At 42.5% G+C, this 20,270-nt stretch overlaps 2 protein-coding genes across 4 annotated transcripts; one reads left to right on the top strand and one right to left on the bottom strand.

Moving 5' to 3' along the window:
* The first annotated feature begins 2,403 nt into the window (after nt 1-2,403).
* LOC124485417 lies at nt 2,404-7,219 on the top strand. 3 transcript variants are annotated; one of them, XM_047047023.1, is made up of 14 exons: nt 2,404-3,016; nt 3,412-3,468; nt 3,584-3,710; nt 3,836-3,925; nt 4,035-4,222; nt 4,301-4,343; nt 4,431-4,545; nt 4,752-4,884; nt 4,973-5,040; nt 6,060-6,328; nt 6,618-6,756; nt 6,843-6,884; nt 6,959-6,986; nt 7,069-7,219. In XM_047047023.1, exons 1-14 carry the CDS (start codon nt 2,965-2,967, stop codon nt 7,191-7,193), a joined length of 1,476 nt encoding a protein of 491 aa, XP_046902979.1. In that variant the 5' UTR covers nt 2,404-2,964; the 3' UTR covers nt 7,194-7,219. The 3 variants fall into 3 exon arrangements, with proteins under 3 accessions (XP_046902979.1, XP_046902981.1, XP_046902980.1); XM_047047025.1 differs by lacking the exon at nt 3,584-3,710 and having other exon boundaries at nt 2,983-3,016; XM_047047024.1 differs by lacking the exons at nt 2,404-3,016; nt 3,584-3,710 and having other exon boundaries at nt 3,241-3,468.
* Nucleotides 7,220-7,313: 94 nt separating this feature from the next.
* Nucleotides 7,314-18,554, bottom strand: pfkla (phosphofructokinase, liver a). The gene is made up of 22 exons (XM_047047011.1): nt 18,315-18,554; nt 17,669-17,742; nt 17,465-17,542; nt 16,285-16,474; nt 15,968-16,133; nt 15,238-15,282; nt 14,965-15,073; nt 14,755-14,850; nt 14,362-14,454; nt 13,989-14,114; nt 13,695-13,759; nt 13,529-13,592; nt 13,268-13,414; nt 11,535-11,605; nt 11,279-11,366; nt 10,932-11,084; nt 10,522-10,686; nt 10,039-10,100; nt 9,824-9,935; nt 9,451-9,550; nt 8,992-9,097; nt 7,314-8,760 (listed from the first exon to the last, which is right to left on the bottom strand). Exons 1-22 carry the CDS (start codon nt 18,397-18,399, stop codon nt 8,613-8,615), a joined length of 2,343 nt encoding a protein of 780 aa, XP_046902967.1. The 5' UTR covers nt 18,400-18,554; the 3' UTR covers nt 7,314-8,612.
* Nucleotides 18,555-20,270: the final 1,716 nt, after the last annotated feature.

The following is a 20,270-nucleotide window of genomic DNA, read 5'->3' as shown; positions in this document are numbered from 1 at the left end:
ACCAGTTTTTGTCGTTTATGGTGTTAGCAGTGGCATTTTAGCGCAATTTGGTGATGACGTCACATTGGGGAGACGTGGAGGAGACTATAGGCATAGATATCCATAGACATAATATAGATATCTATGGAGACTAGCCTCGCATTAGTACTAGAACTATGGCGAATGACTGCAACTCACCAACTCCACTCATTCTCCTCAGACCATCTAACTACATAAAACATTTACACAAACACAATTTCGTCCCAAGATCTCTACTGACCATGCAGCTAATTTAATGCTCAACACTTGAACACAGGGGCTTATTACTTGAAAGGGGAACTAGAGATGGTACAATTTATGGGGGAAATTGTAGGGCGTGCGTCAGCTGTGTTACCGTTAGTATTTTTCAGATGGAATTGTGATTCAAACAGTACCATCTGCTAACTGAAAATATGCAGCCAAACACGTAAATCAAAGTCCCGCCTCTTTACATTTAAAATGAAATGCACATTTCTTTTTAAATGAAAAGAAGCGGGACATAAGCAGTTTTATCAAAGTCCCGCCTCTTTACATTTAAAATGAAATGCGCATTTCATTTTAAATGTAAAGAGCCGGGACATAAGCAGTTTTATCAAAGTCCCGCCTCTTTTCAAAGGAAAAGAAATGCGCATTTCATTTTAAATGAAAAGGGGCGGGACATAAGCCATTTGATAGAGCTGTCCTAATGGAACTGCAGTGTTTTAGGCTTTATAAAACATAGTTTTTTCCTGAACATGTTTAAATGGCCCTAAAATGTAACCTGTAATGGTTTATGCCTGGTATTGAGCTGTTGAACGGTGCTGGCAGCATGGCACAACCAAAACACACACACTTCTCTGACCCTCTACCTGATCATGCGCTTACTTCAATGAACTTGACTGAGAACAGGCCACATGTTAACAAGAAAATGTCTGGTTCAGTCGTTTTCAAAGTGGACCATTTGCATTTCAATAAGACTGAATATGTCTGCTCCTTGATTGACAGCTCAGGTCTGACAGTTTGCTATCAAACACAGTGTCCAATCACAGTGCTCCAAGAGTAAAACATTGCAGTCCAATAAGGACAGGTCTGTGCAACTGGTTATGTCCCGCCTCTTTTCAAAGGAAAAGAAATGTGCATTTCATTTTAAATGTAAAGAGGCGGGACTTTGATAGAACTGCTTATATCCTGCCTCTTTTCATTTAAAATGAAATGTGCATTTCATTTTAAATGTAAAGAGGCGGGACTTTGATAAAACTGCTTATGTCCCGCCTCTTTTCATTTAAAATGAAATGCGCATTTCATTTTAAATGTAAAGAGGCGGGACATTGCCATTTGATAGAACTGTCCTCATGGAACTGCAGTGTTTTAGGCTTTATAAAACACTGTTTTTCCTGAACATGTTTAAATGGCCCTAAAACGTAACCTGTAATGGTTTATTCCTGGTGTGGAGCTGTAGAACGGTGCTGGCAGCCTGGCACAACCAAGACGCACACACTTCTCTGACCCTCTACCTGATCATGCGCTTGCTTCAATAAACGTGACTGTGAACAGGCCCCATGTTAACAATATCATCACTTAAGAGATGTCTATTTATTTATTTAAGTATTTATTTATTTAAGTATTTATTTATTTATGTATTTAATTTTGGCACATTTAGTCCTCCATACCCGAATGCAGAACAGCAGAACCGCAGAACTGATCTCAACCAGAAGGTTCTCTGGTTGAATTAAATTTTTTATCAAGGAATTAACCATCTGCCTCAGAATGATCTACAGAAAGAGAGACAGAGAGAAAGATGAAAGAGAGTTGGGAGAGGCAAATTGAGGTACATTTTTATTTTCATAAATAGCTTTCTGAATGTGGATGGTTGTGATGAACTTGTCTGCACAAGCTTACCCTGGCATGATCCTCTGGGAGTATTCTCCTCTCTCCTGGATGTAATCAAACAGGTCTACGACGGGTACAGGCCTCTCCAGAACCCCGATCAGCTCCTGGTCGAGCTCGTACCAGTCGCTCCACTGCTGCCTGACCGCCCCCTCCTTCTCCAACCCTGGCTTCGCCCCTCACCTCCTCATCCCTGACCTTCTTGGTGCAAGGGCACCACCTACAGCGGGAGCTTGCAGAGCTTTCCACCCAGGGTTTTATAAACAGAGAACACAACAACCAGTTAGAGTTAATAGTGCAATAGGGATTTTATCTGTAAAAACACTATGGTTTTTGATAACACTGAGACAACTATGAAATTGAATCTATGAATAGTAAGTAAGTTAGTATGAAAAGGGGATTGGTTCACTCACCACAGGTGTATTTATTACTTTAGCAATGGGAACATGCTTGACTGCCACCTATTGAAAGATATGGGTAGCAAGATAAAATTATGTGAACTTCCCATAACATCTAACAGGCACAATGCACTCGAAAAGAGACAGAGAAGCTGATGGCAAGCGTTTGATACACAATTGCTACTTTTGACACAAGATGTTACTAGGACTAACTTATGATTTTGACATGGGTATGACAACAGAAACTAGCGTTAGTTGTAAAAATATCTTTGCAGTGCGAGGAGCAAGTAAGCGCGAGCAAATGAGAAAACGGTTCTCCGTTCTCGCTGAACATTTTCACAGCTTTGGCGCCACTTCGGCGCGTCGTGATACTTGTAAAGTTAAATGCTAGCCTGACAATAACTATACCAGCAGGGTAGGTAAATTAAACCGTTCTTAAGCTTTTAAAATCGAAATTCCTTTTAGAACTACTCACTTTGAATGGTCAGGTCAAATATTTGCACACTTTACATAGGGTTAGGGTTGGGCTACAGTAGCTAGCTAGCTGTTAGCCGGCAATTGCAACTGCCTAAACTTTAGCCTAAACGTTACTTTCTTGCTACATTACTGCTAACTATGCTAACATGTGTTGCATTCTAATGAAATTGTTAGGCTAGATTTCCTAATTATCTGTTAAGCCACAATGGATGGCCAAGAATCATTTGTGAACATAGACATCCTCCTACTTCAGCTGGGTAAGTTCATTTCACAGAGCTCAAATTTTATAAAGGTTTTTGCATGAGATTAACATACCTTTCAACGTTTGGGTATAGGAGGGTGGGGGGTTGCTGGTGATGTTTACTGATTGGCTATATAACCAATAGACAACTATCATGTTAGTATGCCTGCGCCTCGTCCATTACTTGTACATTTTAAATAGCGAGACAAGTTATCCCTTACTTCTTTGCGTGAGAAATGGTTGAAATGTGTGAGAAATATAAGGTGTTGCGTGAGAGCGTGAGAAATGGCTGAAATGCGTCAGTCACCGCAAACGCGTGAGACTTGAGTGCCCTGATTTCCAAATGCCCATGTCGGAGCCAGACTGTCTGGCAAACTTACATTATATTAATCTTTTCCTGTGATGTTACAGTTCTGCAGTCTAGGGAACTGTCTCAAAAGAAGAATGCGATAAATCAACAAATAGAACGTAAGTTGTCCCCTTCATTGAAGATTAGTAGCTACTAGTACTAGTAAACTATTCAGTAGCCTCCGCAATTTACTTTCATTAAGTGTCCTGTTAATTTATATTTCTACCTCATCAGTTTGCAAAGCTAATATTGCTCAGAAGAAATCTTACATAGAAACTACCACCTGCAGTATAAGGAAACTTGAAGATGAAATTAATCAGAAACAGAAAATTGTAAAGCATTTTAAAGCCAATGCAAAAAGGTAAACAGAAAGATGGTCCACTAGAGTTTATTGACACACATACAGTACTTTGTGAGACCAAACCAGATGATACATCCTAAGTTAACCATCTACTGTATGTTACTGTATTTCTGCTCAAATTGTAGCATGAAGGCAACCAACAACTACCTTCAACAGTATGAGAAAGTGTTGCAGTTGGAACTGGAGAGGACACAAGAGAACTGCAATCAAGAAAAGTAAGCCTAGTACTGTTTTCTGTAGGCTTACACTCGAGATGAAATGGCACACTGTAATTAACATTAGAACATAGAAGTTGATGTGTCCAATTGCCATTTTGTGTCTTAGGAAGGTCTACCAGGAGAGAATTGAAAGCTACAAAAAGGTGTTCCAGAAATACAAAGAGTATTACTGTGAAAGTCCTCTTGCCAAAAAACTCCTCATGATACAGTCTGAGAATGAGGAGATTGAGCGTCGCATTAAAGCTTGCGATGGACAGATAAGAATGAGAGAGAAAGAGCTAGAAGATCAGCATGGTAACAAGTCTGATTTATAGTTTTCTTTTTCTCCTGGTTTAGCACTTGACAGCTTAAAGCCTTTTTATATTTCCCTAGGGAAAACACACAGTACTTTTTCCATTGAGAACTCAGCAGAAAGGTAAGGTCAGTGAGTGTTTTCTCACAGTTCATGGTGATTGGTTGTATATCCAACCCCAGTCTCTAAAGACTCCAGTTTGCCATACAGTGTCTCTGATCGTGTGAGTACTGAGGAGCCTAACAGACAGCCAGATCATCAAGCAGATGACCTCGATGCTCACATACACTTGTCTTCTCTCCACCTCACCCAGCCAAAGGGGCAGGTAAACCTAGCTGGTGTTTAGGCTGTCACCAACCTCCCAGTTAAAATATCTGTCCAGTTCTCATTCTAGGGACTTTAATGTGGAGGTGGTTGTTCAAGCAATTCAAGCGGGGCCATTTCACACATTTCATTATAATACTGTGTATAACTGAAGTTTCATCAGTTATAGCATTTTTTTTCATTGTGATGTGACTGAAAATATTTCAGGATGGTTGTCAGGACATTGGTGAGGGAATGGCTGAGGAGAATCTTGAGGAAACCATCAGTTTGAACACACCAGCCTACCCTCCATCTGAAGGAGTTGCTAGTCCTGAAATGTGGTCCAACAAGGAAGTAATAGGTATGTGAAAAATTGCATTGTAATGTTTTAAAAGTCTTGTGTATTACATCTCTTCCTGTTTGTAATTTGAAGTGTCTCATTTCTCCAGAACAATTGCAGCCATCAGTTGAGGTTTCAAGTATGGATCGCAACCAAGGAAGTGTGCTAGATGTGCAGGTCTTTTACATGTTGTTCCTTAAGATTAAACAAAACTTCTTTACAATCAATTTTATAATCCGGCCCCATACATTGGACAGAAACATATTTATTGGGTTGATAACAAAACTTGGGCTGATAACAATTTAGGTTGATAACAAAAAGTATTTTGATCTAGTCAATACATCTCTTACAGTGCGTTCACACTGCAGCGACGCGATGCGAGCGACAACATGTTTTCCATTCATTTTCTATGAAGCCAGGCAAATCGCTTGCGTGGTGCATTGTGGGTAGCGACGCGACAGAGTTGAGATTTTCTCAACTTTATGCAAATGAGGAGCGATTTTCGCTAGCGATGGCCAATCGGAGTGTTTTCTTTTTTCTCCTAACGTAGCAACCATGGCAAACATTTCTAGCTTTCTAGGTTTCAAGGTGAAGGAGAAACTAATCGTTTGTGTGGCTGCTCACCCAGTCCTGTACGATACATAGCTGTATTTGTACAGAGATGTTCATTTAAAAAAAACAATGCATGGCGCAAGGTTGCCTAAGTTGTTGGTGCTTGTACTTTCTAATTCAGTCTAGTGACATTACGTAACTTCGTTCTGTGGTAACTAGCTAGCTACCCCGGCTAGAACTCCCTATCGTATTGACAGATTAGCAGAGACTGAGGAATATAGTAAAACGTTTTTTACACATGTCAACGTGTATGTCTATTAAACAGTTTTGTATGTTGTATACAAGTTGTATTTTGATCGATGTTGCAACTACGTAAACCCAAGTCTGCACACTTGGCCATGACAACTACAATAGTGACTTTAGAGAACTACATTCTACATGTATCTGTTTGAAACGCCCCCGAGCGTGGTGAACTGTGGGAAGGCAAGCGATGGCAAGCGATCGCGTCGCAGCAGTGTGAACGCACTGTTAGTATTCATATTCATCCAGTGTTAGCCCCATCAATACAGGGTTTATGGTTTTGTAAAGCATACAACATAAAAGCAAGTTGAAATGCACTTAAACTCACAGTGTTCTCTTATCAGGACGAGCCTCCTACTCTAGCTAGTATAGCAGAGGAGACAGAGGTGGTGGGGCAGAGAGAGACCGTGGACGAGGAGCAGGCACCTTTCAGGCACATGATTGAGGAGGAGGAGCAGGGGGAGAAGAAGCAGTCTTCCCTAACTTTGATGGCCTGTACTCAGTCTTCCCCTTCTAGAGCTTTTACCAGTCAGGGTTCACCTTCCAGAGAAGGCCCTCATATCTCCCCACGGAGAATGAAAGCAGTGTCAAATACCCCGACCTTCTCACTTGTGTAAGATCACTCAGTCATTAAGCCTGATAATGAATTGACAATGAATCTGACCATTTCAGTAAGTTTAATGTCCTGTGTAACCTTATACCTGGCTAAAGAGTTGTTAACGAGAGGTGGTCAGTTGCTGGGTGGGTACCGTTTACCAAGAGCGGGATTGGTTTGAACAAACTTTTTTCTCAACCTTTATGCTAACATAACCCCTGCTCTGTTGCAGTTTTTTGGTGCGGACATTTCAATTATCTTTTGGTGGACGTGTCACTAATGTGCGCCCCTAAACCTGCCCCTGCAGCTCCAGCCCCAGCAGTTCTCCCGGTCACCAGGAGAGTGGAGATGCCACATCTCCAGGCTTCCTGTTCTCCATGAGCTCTGCCACCCCAGGCTTCTCAGGGTTCGACTGTGGCTTCAACATGGCCTCGCCACAAGCAGAGGTGAGGGCAGAACAATTGTAAGACAAGGCCTGAACGACCATTTGATTCACTGTTTTAGAATACAAATGTCTTCTTTCCTATTACAGGACTCTCCTTTTACTTTCACAAGCTCTTATTTCAGTGACAAGGTAAGAGTGTGGTATCTATACTTTGCTGAGTAGACCTTAAAGTTCAAGCTCATATCTTGTTTGTTGTTATCCAGAAACCCTCTGGATCCAAGTCCACAAGTGGTAAGTACTTGGTATGGATGTTCTGTTATAGGCCTGCTGATGTACTGGTATGACACCTGTGTGAGTTATAATGTTTCTGCAGGCTTTCCCTTTGACCAATCTGAGAAGTCGGAAGACGACTTTGAGTTTGCCTTTTCTGACCAGAGCCCTGGGAACCAGGAAACGGGAGGAGCTGTGGATGCATTGCCATTCTCCTTCAACTTTTGAACATTTTAACAGAGATTCTGATCCAGTTTGCTTAACAATAGCTGTTTTTCATATCAGTTCACTTCCTGTTTGGTTGTTGTGGGAAACTAACCTAAATGTCAGACATGTAGTTGCAGCACAGAAGATTGAGAAAAACCTTTATTATATATATTTTCTGCATCTTTAAATTTCCTTTTTAAATATCTGCTGTTTGGAAACTCGTTATATTTAAGTATAAATTATTTGTTGACAATTGTTTTTCATAGTAATGATTCACAAATACACACATTGGTAAAAGCAAATGGCTAAGAAATGTCAATAAAATAACATCTTTAGAACTGAGTGTTTATATTAATGCTACAGCCTCAAATTACATTGGTATTAAAAACAATTCACATTAACAATTATTCACAGCTCTGCTTTGTGGACATTGCTATTCAAAGCTCATCTTTTACAATTGCAAAAACAGCAAATAATCCTAAACTTTAAAATGTAATTGCACCTTATCCAGTGTACTTAAAATTTCAGTGATTTACTGTTTGATGTTACTATCGATAAACAAGATTTCCAGCAGTTATCTACCTCTATAAAGAGTAGAAAAGAAACGCACACTTTTACACCCAATTTAGAGATTACAAATGCTTATCAAACATCAACTGAAAGCTACACCATTTGCACAGGCCAAAGTCAAGGCCTAAGACCACTAAAGGATCAAATGACATTCATTAAAAATACTTAATTGGAAAATACATGTTGGAAGTGTCACAATAAAAGTTAACCACAGTTCATGACATCAAAAAAGCATATTCAAGCACCAACTAAGTGTACATTTCAAATCTCACAATTACGTAACAACAATCTGTTATTTTCCCTCAGTGACAAACATTCAAAATTATGGATTTGCGCTTTTCACTTTTAATAAACAAGTTATTGTGTATGCTATGTGATCTTTTGACGGTTCAACAAATGTGTTTAAATATATCATTTCATATATAGACAATTTGGATAAGGTAAAATAAAAATTATATGATATATTGCATATTTTTGTATTATACATTTACTATTTCTTTGGGCCCTCTTAATTAGGATTGTTCTCTACACCTTATCAGCCTTTTAGGTTCGTTTTGTAGTGATTATTATCTTTCTATAAAGGTACATAGCATTACTTGGTCTACCTCATTCAATTACATTCCTTCATAGCCTACATACTCTGCAGTACTGTAGGAATGGCAAGCTTTTCAACAATATAAGAAACTGAGGTTTAAACTGGATTTCAGTACGTCTCAACAGTCTTTCAGGCACATTACACAGATGTAGGGACAAGGACTCCTCTTAAGACAGAGAAAGGAAAGACAGTTGCGGAATCATGGATGGAATGGAAAGATAAATTCATGGATGGAATGGTGGTGAATGGAAAGACATTCAAGGGTTCCAGAATGTTTAGAAGCCAGTATCTATGCTGAGGGACCTGCGGGTCACATGCTCGATCTCCCCAGGGACGTAATCGCTGAAGCTGGTCTGGTGCTTGGCCAGCATCTTCAGCATCAGACGCAGGTTCAACCACCACTGTGTCTTAGGCATCCTGTGTCTAGGCCAAGGAGATGAAGATAACTTAGAAATGCCATGGTACAGGCAGTTTTGCAGTAAATTCTCGCTGAACAGTTGCCGGTTGTCATTATACACAGAGTTTGAACTAAAACTCCAGATATTAAAATACAATCTATTCTTCAGTTTGTATACACTTTCTCACCAATATGATATATGCAAATTAATGATTGCCAGCAATAGAAAATTTGACCAAGGTTCCAATGTCACTCACTCAAAATCAGTCATGGCCTTTAGTTCAGTCACAGGGATGAAGGAGAGGACCTTCTTGTTGAGGCCGATCACACAAGCTGTGTTTGGGGCGTTGGCAAACACACGACCTGAGACAGTAGAGCAGACATTTTAACAATACAGTCCAGTCCTCTAATCCCACTGTCCTCTAATCCCACTGTCCTCTAATCCCTCACTTCTGTAATCCCACAAACCTCTAATCCCACTGTTTTGTAATCACACAGTCCAGTAATACTACAGTCTTCTAATACTAGTCTTCTAATCCCAGGCCTCTAATCCAAGTATTCTATTTCACAGTCCTGTAATACCACTATTCTCTAATCCCAGTCCTGTAATCCTACAATCCAGTAATCCCAGTCTTCTAATCCCACTGTCCTCTAATCCCACTGTCCTCTAATCCCACTGTCCTCCATGCTCTGAGAGGTGTCTTGGTACAAGGTACCTTGTCTGTAGTTGTCTGCCATCTTCTCAGAAAGCCACTGCACAGCCTTCACACCCAATTTAGTGCCGAAATTTCTGTCAAAGGGTGAAGGGGCCCCACCCTGGAGAGGATAAGCATAGCATAGTTATGAACATGTCCTAAGTCAGGGGTTTTCAACCGCGGGTCCGCGGCGGTATTGCGGGGGGTTTGCAACATGAGCCTATGTTGATCAGTCCACCATTGTTTTTTAAATGTATTTATATTTTATTAGTGTTCAGAATCTCACATACACATATTAAAATTGTTCAGACTATGTATATTGTTTGAGGTTTTTAAGTAGATATATATAGATTTGTTTTAGGTTTTTAAATGAAAGCAACATTTCATTTCCTACTTGCTGGAGATGCCCGAGCACATTGACACGGCAATCGAAGATGCCCTTCCCCTCTGCTGAATACAGCTTGTGGATGAAGTCAGTGGTGTAGTGGATATGGCACTTCTCGTTCCTGTGGAGGCACAACACTGATGGTGAAACCACCACAGATAAAGTCCAACAGCTACTGAAGAGCTATGTTGACTGAGACCTGCTACACAGATTAAGTGTCCAACCTCAACACCAGTCCTCGCTGGATATCCTTCCTCATCTTTTCTGTTAAATGCTCCACATTAGTCTGTGAAAGGTAAGATGTAAGATGATAGGGACATGGTTGTAAGATGATAGGGACATGGTTGTTAGTCCAAGAAGGACAAGGTCATTAGGGTGACATGGACAAGGTTATACAGTTAGAAAACTGTTCAGAAGGTGTAAGGTCAAAATGAACTCATCACTTCAATGTTCAGAAGGTCAAAGATGCGCTTCATTTCAAAGACAAGGAATGCTGACGGGAGAAGAATAATTGTTTCTAGCCCTTCTAATCCATACACATACATCACAAACAAATGTTGTTGGGGTCTAAAAAGCTCCAAGTCATCTGGTACATCAACAAAGTCATCTGAATCGTTTATTTCAAATATATTCAATATCTTCTCCTAAGGTAGGAAGCTATACATTTTCAGCATGTAGTTCCTTGTAGCAATGTGCTTGTTTCTCACCTTTAAGTCGTGGATGTTGAAGGGTTCCTCAAATATATATGCTGCATCAGCACCGACTGCAATACCAGTGGTGGTTGCCAAGTATCCACAATAACCTCCCATAGTCTCCACCACGAAGACACGCCTCTTGGTTCCAGAGGCAGATTGCTTGATCTTGTCACAACCCTGGAGAGGAAGTCAGAGAGGACAAACAAATTTCATCACAAAACTTGTTACCTGTTATCAATCAACATGACGTCATATCTGTTTTAACAAGAAACTAATCAGACGTCTGCAAGGATGATCTTGACATAAAACAACTCCAGACAAACATGAACTGGCTTTGATGTCCTAAGGACACTGAAGCAAGGCCAAATAAGGCAATATGCTGGGCACTGTTCCTGGTCAACAGGTTGTCTGTGTTGTCTCACCTCCATGGCAGCATTGACAGCCGTGTCGGCCCCCAGGCTGAAGTCCGTGCCGGGAACATTGTTGCTGATTGTGGCTGGGATGACCACCATGGGGATGCACAGCTCGTCATAACGACCCCGCGCTTCAAACAGCTCCAGAACACCCTCATAGGCCTGAGGAACGCAGAACACGGGTATGGAAGGTCAGGGAATATTACATTGATGGTATAATCAAGTTTCAAGTTGATTTGACATGCAAGTACATGAACATTCTTGGTACTGATAATCTCTACAGTTTCCTAACGGCCTATCCTAATATTATATTAGTTTGGAACATTCTGGTGTGCTGTTGGGGTTTAAACTGGTACCTCAAACCCTCCGACAATCAGCAGGCCTTGGATGCTGTACTTGTTGATGTTTTCCACAATTTTCTCCATGCACTTGCTTGGGAGGGTCCTGATAAAAAGAAAAAAAGAAAGAAAGGAAAAACCAAAGAGACACATAAAATGCCGGTTAGCTTTCCTGTTCATGCTGCGTGTTAGAGAAGAGACAACACTGTTAGCATTGTTTGACAGCTCGACAGTCGTGCCATGTCTTCTGTACTGTACTGTAGCATTTCCATACCGCTTGGTTCCCAGCAGAGAGCCACCCTGGCCAGTCCAGCCAGCCACACTGTGCCACATCATCTCAGTCACCTGGAGGAAGAGAGCAGGTAGACATCTCTGTATCTTCGCCCCAACACTCACAACACCCGTCTTTATTATAACCAGGCCAGGGGCCTGTTCTCTGTACGTCGCTAACTCAGTTAACTGGATTTGATTGTTGACGATTTGTCATTATCTTGGATTGTTCGGTTCTTCGAAGCTCAAGCTGGACTTATAGCAACAGGTCCGTAAACTTAAACGTGATCGGGAGCAGGTTTATTTTATGTAAACACGATTAGATTGAGGCTTTACAATCAGAGGTGATACAGGAAGTCTGTCACAGACATGTCTTGTCCGTTTTTACTACAGCGCCCTCATATGGAACTTGAGTGGAACTGCAACCAGTTCAGAACCCGGACGTTTCCCGAGAGTGGGAGTTCTCTCTTTATTAGACATTCTCTGAGAGAACTCCCACTCTCGGGAAACTTCCACTCAAGTTCCATATGAGGGCGCTAACGGTCGAGTGCAGAATGAATGGAGGTCTATGGAGGTATACCCCTCAAAATCCACTTTTCTCAGGATATGATTTTTTGTCTAGTAATTTGAATTCTGAAATCGAAAGGGGAGGCAAAAAAATACACACCACTGGGCGTTAGATTTTTTTTAAAGTTTTCTTTCTGTTCTAAAAAGCCTTTGAAAATAGCATTGACGTCATACACATCGTACGACCAGAGCTACTGCTTGACGGCAAGCTCTGGTTACTTCCACTTTACTCTCGAGGCATCGACAACACAGCTGACAGGTTAGGCTCTCCCTGTCAATACACATGCTAGAAAGAGTTTTGGCTTGCTAATGTTGTTGCTAATGGTGCTAATGCTCTGACATTCTGGTTCTGCTTCGGATGCCATCAAGCGGGATCTCTGGTCGTAGTCAGTCCTTCACTAACCAATCAACATTCGTTAGCAGAATGCTAGCGTGTTATGGGCAACAACGACTTACCCTGTAAGAAATCAAAAGGACATAAGTACTCGTTCATTCAACTTTTGACCTGTAATCCATGTTGAACATGCAAAAACTATAATCAAATCTGAGATTTATCAATGACAATCAGGCGTTCAAGTGACAAATTTAGCCGTTTAGCTCCATAGACTCCCATTCATTTTGCACTCGACCGCGATCACTCCCAGTGGAACTCTGGTGGAACTGCAACACAATTCGGTACAATGGGGCTTAATAGGGAGTGGGCAGGCTCTCTTTAAACAGGCTCTGTCACTACTCTACATTTAATTTGGTTTGCCAGCCCTCTTTCTTGGATTTCGCAGACTTAGAGGTGTTCCCTGGCATTCTGATTACATTTTAAAATTCGGAATAACTTTCGAGCAAGCTGTTACTCTGTTACGGAAAAAACAGGGCACACATTTTGGCCACGGTGAGCAGCGATAGACTTATGTGAGGTTTAGATCAAGGTTTCTACTATCAATACATACCCCCTTTTAGACCAACGCATAACTCAATCCAGCTATACTAATTATAAACAACATGGGTGTTCGAAGAACCGAATTAGCCAGATCATGATTAGCAAGATGAAGTCGTCTTGGATGTGTCATTTGAACTCGGATGTAATAAGCGACGTACGGAGAACGGGCTCCAGGCCTCTGTAGGGCCAAAGAGTGAACTATACCAGTGTTGTCGTTATGAGGATGTGAGACGTACCACTCCGTTGGCCAGGCCTTCAAATCCATCGCTGACAGCGTAGACCTTGTGACCGGAAGCCAGCGCCACCCTGGCGGCCGACCTCACCGCAGCATTCATACCTGCGGCTGGGGCGCCCACGTTCAAGACAGCCAGGGAGCAGTTAGTCTGCCAAACACACACAAACATCTCACTCCACGGTCCGCACATGGTGTGAATGACAAGGGCACTCAGGTATCAGAAGGAGATCATTTGGACCAGAAAGACAGAGTGGTCCTTTACCTTGGTCATGGCTGGCTTATGGTAGGACAACAGCTTGTAAATGTTCCAGTTGTTTTCAAAGCTCCTACAGTGGAGACACGGTATCATTACATGAAGACAAGAGAAAAAGATGATGTGGGAAAATGTACTGAAGTCATGCGTGTAATTCCAGGACCAGTGTTCTCACCCTCCTCGCAGTTTGATGGCCTCGTCAAAACGCTTCTCATTCATGGCCTTCTGCACCTCCTTAGTCTACCGACAGAGACAGACAGTTAGATGTTGAGATAAACATAGTCCCCATTCTAGAACCACACCCATTACAGCAACTGACACAAAATATGAATTACAAAGCTTTATTGTTTGCAGCCAATTCTAACACAAGATATGAGGTTATGAGAGAATATGCAGAGGGCATATCTACCTTCACTGTTCTTCTGATCTAAACCAGGGGTGGTGTTCGAGGTGTTTGAGGGGAACTCACCATCTCCACACACTCCATGAGGGGCAGCCGCATGGCCTGGTTTCCAGACAGGCCGATGACACATGCAGGGGTGTCTGGGCTCGCCTCTAGCAGCGCCACCACCGCCTCCACACCCACCTTACTGCTCTGCACACACACGCACACAGGAGGAAGGCACATTAATCTTAACTGATTAACAAAGCACTGGTTCAGAGAAGTGTAGGGAAGGTATGATGTATGTGCGAAGTATGGATATACTATCCTTTATGTATGATTTATTAGAAGGATTTACAGATGCATTACTCCCTCTGTGGGCATTTGTGACATTGCTTGTAAAAAGGGAGGATAAAGTTCGACTTGATTTGAACACAGACCAGCATATTCTCGAACTCACCAGGACCCTGTCGAAAGCAGAGGGCGTGCCTCCTCTCTGGACATGACCCAGCACCGTCACCCTGGTGTCATAGCCGAGCCTCTTCACTACCAGCTGCAGGGACAGGGGACAGATGTCAGGGAGCACAATACACTCTAATGATCACCACCTGGGATGTGTCAAGCTTTTTCCACAAGGAGATAGCTACAGCTCAGTGACATTCGACTGCAGAATTAGTTGATGCAGGTTCAAATCCCGCCACCCCCTTATGGACATTACTTGAGATAACTTCTGCTAGATTAATTTATATTAACTAATTATAGAAGAATGAGCTCACTAACAAAGAACCAATCACAGCTCAGAAGTCTGTATGAACAATTGCTTGACAAATACACAGCAGACATGAAGACATACATCCTTGATGTAGTTGGAAGATATTGGCTCTCCGTTCTTGTTGATAGCCCCCTCAGCGATGATGATGATGTTGAGTCGGGATCCCTTACTGCGACTCTACACAACAACAATGACAGTGTTACACCAGAGCCTTTTCATTTGAGCTCCTTCCCAACATGACCATGCTGGTTTCTTCTGCCCAAACCCTGAACCCGCCAGCCCAAGCCTCACCCCCTCCAGACGGGCACACATGCGGTCCTCCCAGCCCTCCTCTGGGGGCGCCTCTGGTATGAAGAGCCAGTCGGCTCCGGATGCCAAAGCAGACACCAGCGCCAAGTACCTGCATTAGTATAGCCTCATTAGCATAGAACCTGCAAACACTAAATATGGTACTGGATCCTGAATAATCTTTGCTTGACACAGTTAAGTTATGTTTGCAACATCCAGTAGTGCAGCAAACAAACCAATCCGTGGAAGAGCACAAATCAGCCTAATATAACTCACCCACAGTGGCGGCCCATGACTTCCAGAACAAACGTGCGCTGGTGGCTACATGAGACATGAGAAACATGAGAAAGAGATAGATGGTTTACTACTAGATAGCTGGTTTACTACTTCTAACAAATGGCCATCAGGTATTGTTTTATGGCTAGATACACCATGTTCATACAAACATTTTCCTAAGCAAGTGCCATTTTATGCTGTAAAGCTCCACTGTGGTCTGTGTTCAGACAACCCATGGACCAGACAAGGCATGCAGAAGCTTGGCTGCAGGAGAGCATGTCAGATCATGAACAAACACGCTGAAATCCATCTAAGAAAAGACAGGAACAGATCCTCAGAGCACAACATTCCACTGATAGATCTCTCATCTTGAGAAGGTTCCAGATGCTCCAGTTTGCTATGCTCTTCTCTGAGAGATGTTTCCACATCTTCTGAGAGGGTTTAGGTTGGATCTCAGGTTGGTTCTATCACAAGCTCCATTTACATGTTGCTCATCAAGATGCTGAGACCAGCCTGGGACTCAGCCCCTGGTCTGCAGACCTCCAGTGTGTGACCTCGGGCACACCAGATCGGCACCCACCCTGCACACCATGCCAAGACCAACAATGATGGTGTGTGTTGTCCTTTTGAATTTAGCTTGGTGTGTAGTGATGGTGTTGTGGAGTTGACTTGTGATATTAATGTCAGTTGTGTCTACTCTGGGGTAGTGTCAGTGTTGTGTTGCTACTACCTCTGGGCGGTGGTGGTGATGGCATCAACGATCTCCATGATGCGGTGCAGAGCTGAGTCGGCTCCGATGGTCATGTCTGTCCCACAGAAGTCGTTGTCAATGGAGCCCACCAGCCCTACGATATTTAGGTGGTTGTGCTGCTTAGCTAGGGTGTCTGTGATCCTCCCTACACACAGAAAACAAAACAAAAAATGTACATTCAAAATATATTAAAACCACACCTCCAGATTTTGAACCCACACCCCCAAACAGGATATTCTTCATTCCCGGACAAGAAGCAGCACCTGTTCAGGTGTTTGGGATTCAACCATAGATACCTTTCTGCACCAGCTCTGTCAAAAGACCGCTCCACTCGCCCCGGAAGATGTTGGCCCCGGTGAGACTGCCGTCGCCGCCGCACACGCACAGGTTGGTAATGCCGCGTTTCACCAGGTTGAAGGCTGCCGCCAGCCTCCCTTCTCGGGTGGTGAAGGCCTTACAGCGGGCGCTGCCAATGACCGTGCCCCCCTGAAAGGAAAAGACATCACACGGTCGTCAGCGCTAATGACACAGACTTCTCTCAGTCATCTCAGTCCTATCAGTCACACCAGATTGGGGACAATGGATGGTTCAGGTAGTATCAGGACAATTTGTCTGACCCAGCGATCAATGTCCATGGATTACCCAGAATTAGACATCAATAACATGGAGTGGTCCCAAACAGCACAAAGGAGTGCCCCTCAGTCCTCATAAAATGAGTCTCTATTTACTACCCAGACAAAGCAAGCATTTTCCAAAGCACCTTCAGAAAGACTGTGCAGGGCTGAACGGGATGTTCAAAGCTAGTTTTGGTACTGGGTCAAAAAGAGCAGGCAGGCACGACCATGAATTACACAACCAACGACAATGAGATGACACCTCATTATGACCAAATCTGGGGTGGAGCCACTGGGTAGCTAACAATGGCCAAATGACCATTGCAAAGCCGTTCACAATGATGTTATCACAGTGACCTTGATTGATTAAGACAGGGCTTCTACAAAGTCCTTCATTCCACTTGTACAACTGCATGACAATGTTGGGCTCAACACACAAAACAAGGCTGCTTAAAAAATGCGTAGCAGGAAGGCCTGAGCTGAGACCATAGCTAACAGATCTCCTTAGTGGGATCTAGTGACGGGTGCTAAACACCACATGCAGTGGGACTTCTTACCAGTTCTCAACCAGAACTAGAAGGCCAGGAGAGAAGAGATACACAGAGAGAAAGAAGGATGAGGAAGAGAATAAATAGCTCAGTATGTGCAGTAACAATAATGTTGCTTAGAGAAAAAGAGAGAGCGAGAGAAAAAAATAAAGTGACAGGGAGGGTAAGACAGAGCCGACGAGAGAGTGAGAATAAGAGAGAGAGAGATGTGGAATCATTGTCCATGTAGTACAACTATTGTTACAGAACAGTATCTGGTCATAACCTTAGCCTGGCTAGGACTCTCAGGAGAAGGATGCAGCCTCCATTATTACCTGCTGGATGATGTCAGTCACACTCTGCCAGTGGGCCAGTTTAATGTTGTCTCCTCCATCCACCAGCCCTTGGTAGCCCTGATGTAAAACATGAGAAGTGACTCCAAGTTAATCATTTACAATGATATTTGTGTATGATTAAAAATGTCTGATGATAATACGCAATGAATCTCATCTTGGAGAATAGATACAGGTTCAGTATACCTCATAGATTAGATACATCTTTGCTCCCACATATATGCCCATTCGGGTCACAGCGCGGACAGCCGCGTTCATTCCTGGGGACGAAGGTCATTTATATTCCCTAAGTCAATCAGTGTAACAATCGATCAATCACCGCAGTCTATAGACTAGGTTGGACTGCGTCAATCACTATGGGCAATAGCTACAGAAGGACCACAAGTTCAGAAGAATTATTCGTTTTCCAATTTGTTCCGTAGACAATTGATCTTCCAAGCGGTTGCTGATACTGAGCACGTAGGCGACTACAGTGTATACTTCACGCCCATTACCGTGGGCGTTGCTATGATGAAGACTCAGTTTCTGATTAGCCTACGACTTGAACATTCTGTGCAGGAAGATACAACCACATACATAGGTTTCAATTGAACATAGATAGGCTACATTACTGAATCTACAGGAGTGTTTTCAGTGGTCTACAGTACGTGGTTAACATTCTGTCAGACAGGTTCATAGTAGCCTTGTAAGATAACCCACTGAAAAACAATGTCGATCTTTTTTTTATCTTGACATTTGCAACATTTAACATTTCTTTAAATTTATTAGATAATTTAGGACTAAAACACAATTGTCGACTTAGACAGCAGTTGTGGGCTTGATTTCATCGTACCTTGTGCATCTCCACCACTAGTAAGAACGGCGATCGCTCGTCCAGCGCCCGTCATCTTTAGTTTTTCCAAATCCATCGAGGACATTTTGGCTGCGGAGGTATAGTAACGGCACTTGCAGACTTTTGTTGATAAACGCCACTATCTTTCCTCTCTTGTGAGAGAAATTGAGCTAGTGTAATTCAACCTAGATGACCTTCCTTCCTGGGTTTGTTTTACTGTGACTCCGCCCCAAAAATGCAGATTGCGTAACATCTACCCAAAGTGGTTGGATGGAGCAATGTTATACCATGTCGTGGTCGGCGCTACCGAGGTTCAGTCGATATTTATCTAAAAAGTGCTGCAGGTTGGTCCTTTTCGATTTCGCCGCCAACTGTCCAGTTAATATGAACATGTTGGCCACAATTACTTTTGAAACTTAAGACTTGTATGGAATGTATGGAATAATGGCAAATGTTTTGAAAAGTGTTCTCACGTGAGATTCCTTGAATTTGTCTTTTCGGTAATAGCTTACAGCATTAAATGTCCCCGAATCTACGACGTACAATGATGACACAGAGGTCCTTGCGTTTATAGTGACCAACCAGACAGGTTCTCTGAAAGCCTCAGTCTTTATCCTCACCATTGACACCTGACACTTAATCCCTCCTTCTTTCCCTCGTATCTATAGCTCCCTTCCCAGAAATTCTCAATCATTCCCTTGCCCTCCATCTCTCATTTCTCTCACACACCCCTCTCACTCCCCTTATGAACCATTAATTCCCCATTGTTCAAAACATTCTCCTACAGAACCCGTCACACTCTAAAGCAAACCTCCACCCTTCCACAGAAACCAGAGGGCAGTTCTGGATGGCCCCCCAGCCCCCACCCGGTCATTCTCCCCCCCTGCCAACCCCCACCCACCCTAGACACAAGTCCTTAGAACCTCACTGTTTCACCCACAGACACAAGACAAACACAACCAGGTATTTGGTACAGTACCTCAGTTTATTCCATGCGATAGTTTGCTTTGATTTTATTTCTCCCTGGTACCTAATGCACTGTACACTGAATAATACAGGAACTTTTTTCAGGATTGGTTGGTCATAATGCCATTTGAGAGGAGAGGAGACATGAGAAACCAAGAAACAGATGTCAGGTACATGAGGTGAATTATGTCTACACACAGAATCTCAGCTACAAGTAGAGAGAAAGAGAGACCACTGAGTTAGTGAACTTTAGGAAGTCAGCTCGATCATGCCTTCAATGTTTTAATGTCTCCTTGAACCTTATACCCTGCAGTGGAGTTTGAGGTGTACAGAGGAATGGTCTGTTAGCCCAAAGTCTGACCCAGATATTATTTACCTGTCTGGGGCAGCAAAGCATATTCAGGATAACTGTGGAACAAGTTTGACCCTGGACATGTGGACTACATATTACTACATTTGTCCACCTTAAGACGAACATAAACAGGCGATCATGCTGTACATAGACTCACAGATGATCAGGAAGATATTTAGATATTCAGACAGTCATGTTCATGTAGCATTAGATGACAACAAATGATATGGAATGCAAACAATCAAACATCAAGTATCCCAAATGATCAAAGCGTTCCACTTCACACCTTTTTGTTGTGCTTTCTTGCAATAATACCGATCGAGAAAATAAAAAAACTAGACAAATGATTCTAAATTGTTCCTAAGAATGAAGTTAACTCTAAACTTGCCAGGTCATTCATAATAAATTAATTCAATAATCATGTAGGCCAGCTACAAAGAAAAAAATTAAGAGATCGAAAATGTAATTAAATTAGCTAATTTAAATTATTAAACAATCATACTTCACAGGATGCATGCCATATGGACATGGTTATTTACTCTTCACCGCTTGTTCTTTGACCCAGTAATTACAACACACATTAAATATTGTAGGGGGAAACAGTGAGGGTGGGAACAGCATCAACTGGTTCTTCACAA

This window comes from Hypomesus transpacificus, chromosome 23 (genome assembly GCF_021917145.1).
Source record: "Hypomesus transpacificus isolate Combined female chromosome 23, fHypTra1, whole genome shotgun sequence".
NCBI lineage: Eukaryota > Metazoa > Chordata > Actinopteri > Osmeriformes > Osmeridae > Hypomesus > Hypomesus transpacificus.
The sequence above is the reverse complement of the archived record's forward strand: the minus strand, read 5'-3'. Positions and strand labels throughout refer to the sequence as shown.

Coding starts and splice junctions, on each gene's coding strand:
- LOC124485417 (XM_047047023.1), top strand. CDS start 2,965: ATGGATGGCCAAGAATCATTTGTGAACATAGACATCCTCCTACTTCAG. Junction 5,041..6,059: donor GAAGTGTGCTAGATGTGCAG/GTCTTTTACATG, acceptor TTCTCTTATCAG/GACGAGCCTCCTACTCTAGC. Junction 6,987..7,068: donor TGGATCCAAGTCCACAAGTG/GTAAGTACTTGG, acceptor ATGTTTCTGCAG/GCTTTCCCTTTGACCAATCT.
- pfkla (XM_047047011.1), bottom strand. CDS start 18,399: ATGTCCTCGATGGATTTGGAAAAACTAAAGATGACGGGCGCTGGACGA. Junction 17,743..18,314: donor TAGTGGTGGAGATGCACAAG/GTACGATGAAAT, acceptor CTTCGTCCCCAG/GAATGAACGCGGCTGTCCGC. Junction 14,851..14,964: donor TGTGTGCCCGTCTGGAGGGG/GTGAGGCTTGGG, acceptor GTTGTTGTGTAG/AGTCGCAGTAAGGGATCCCG.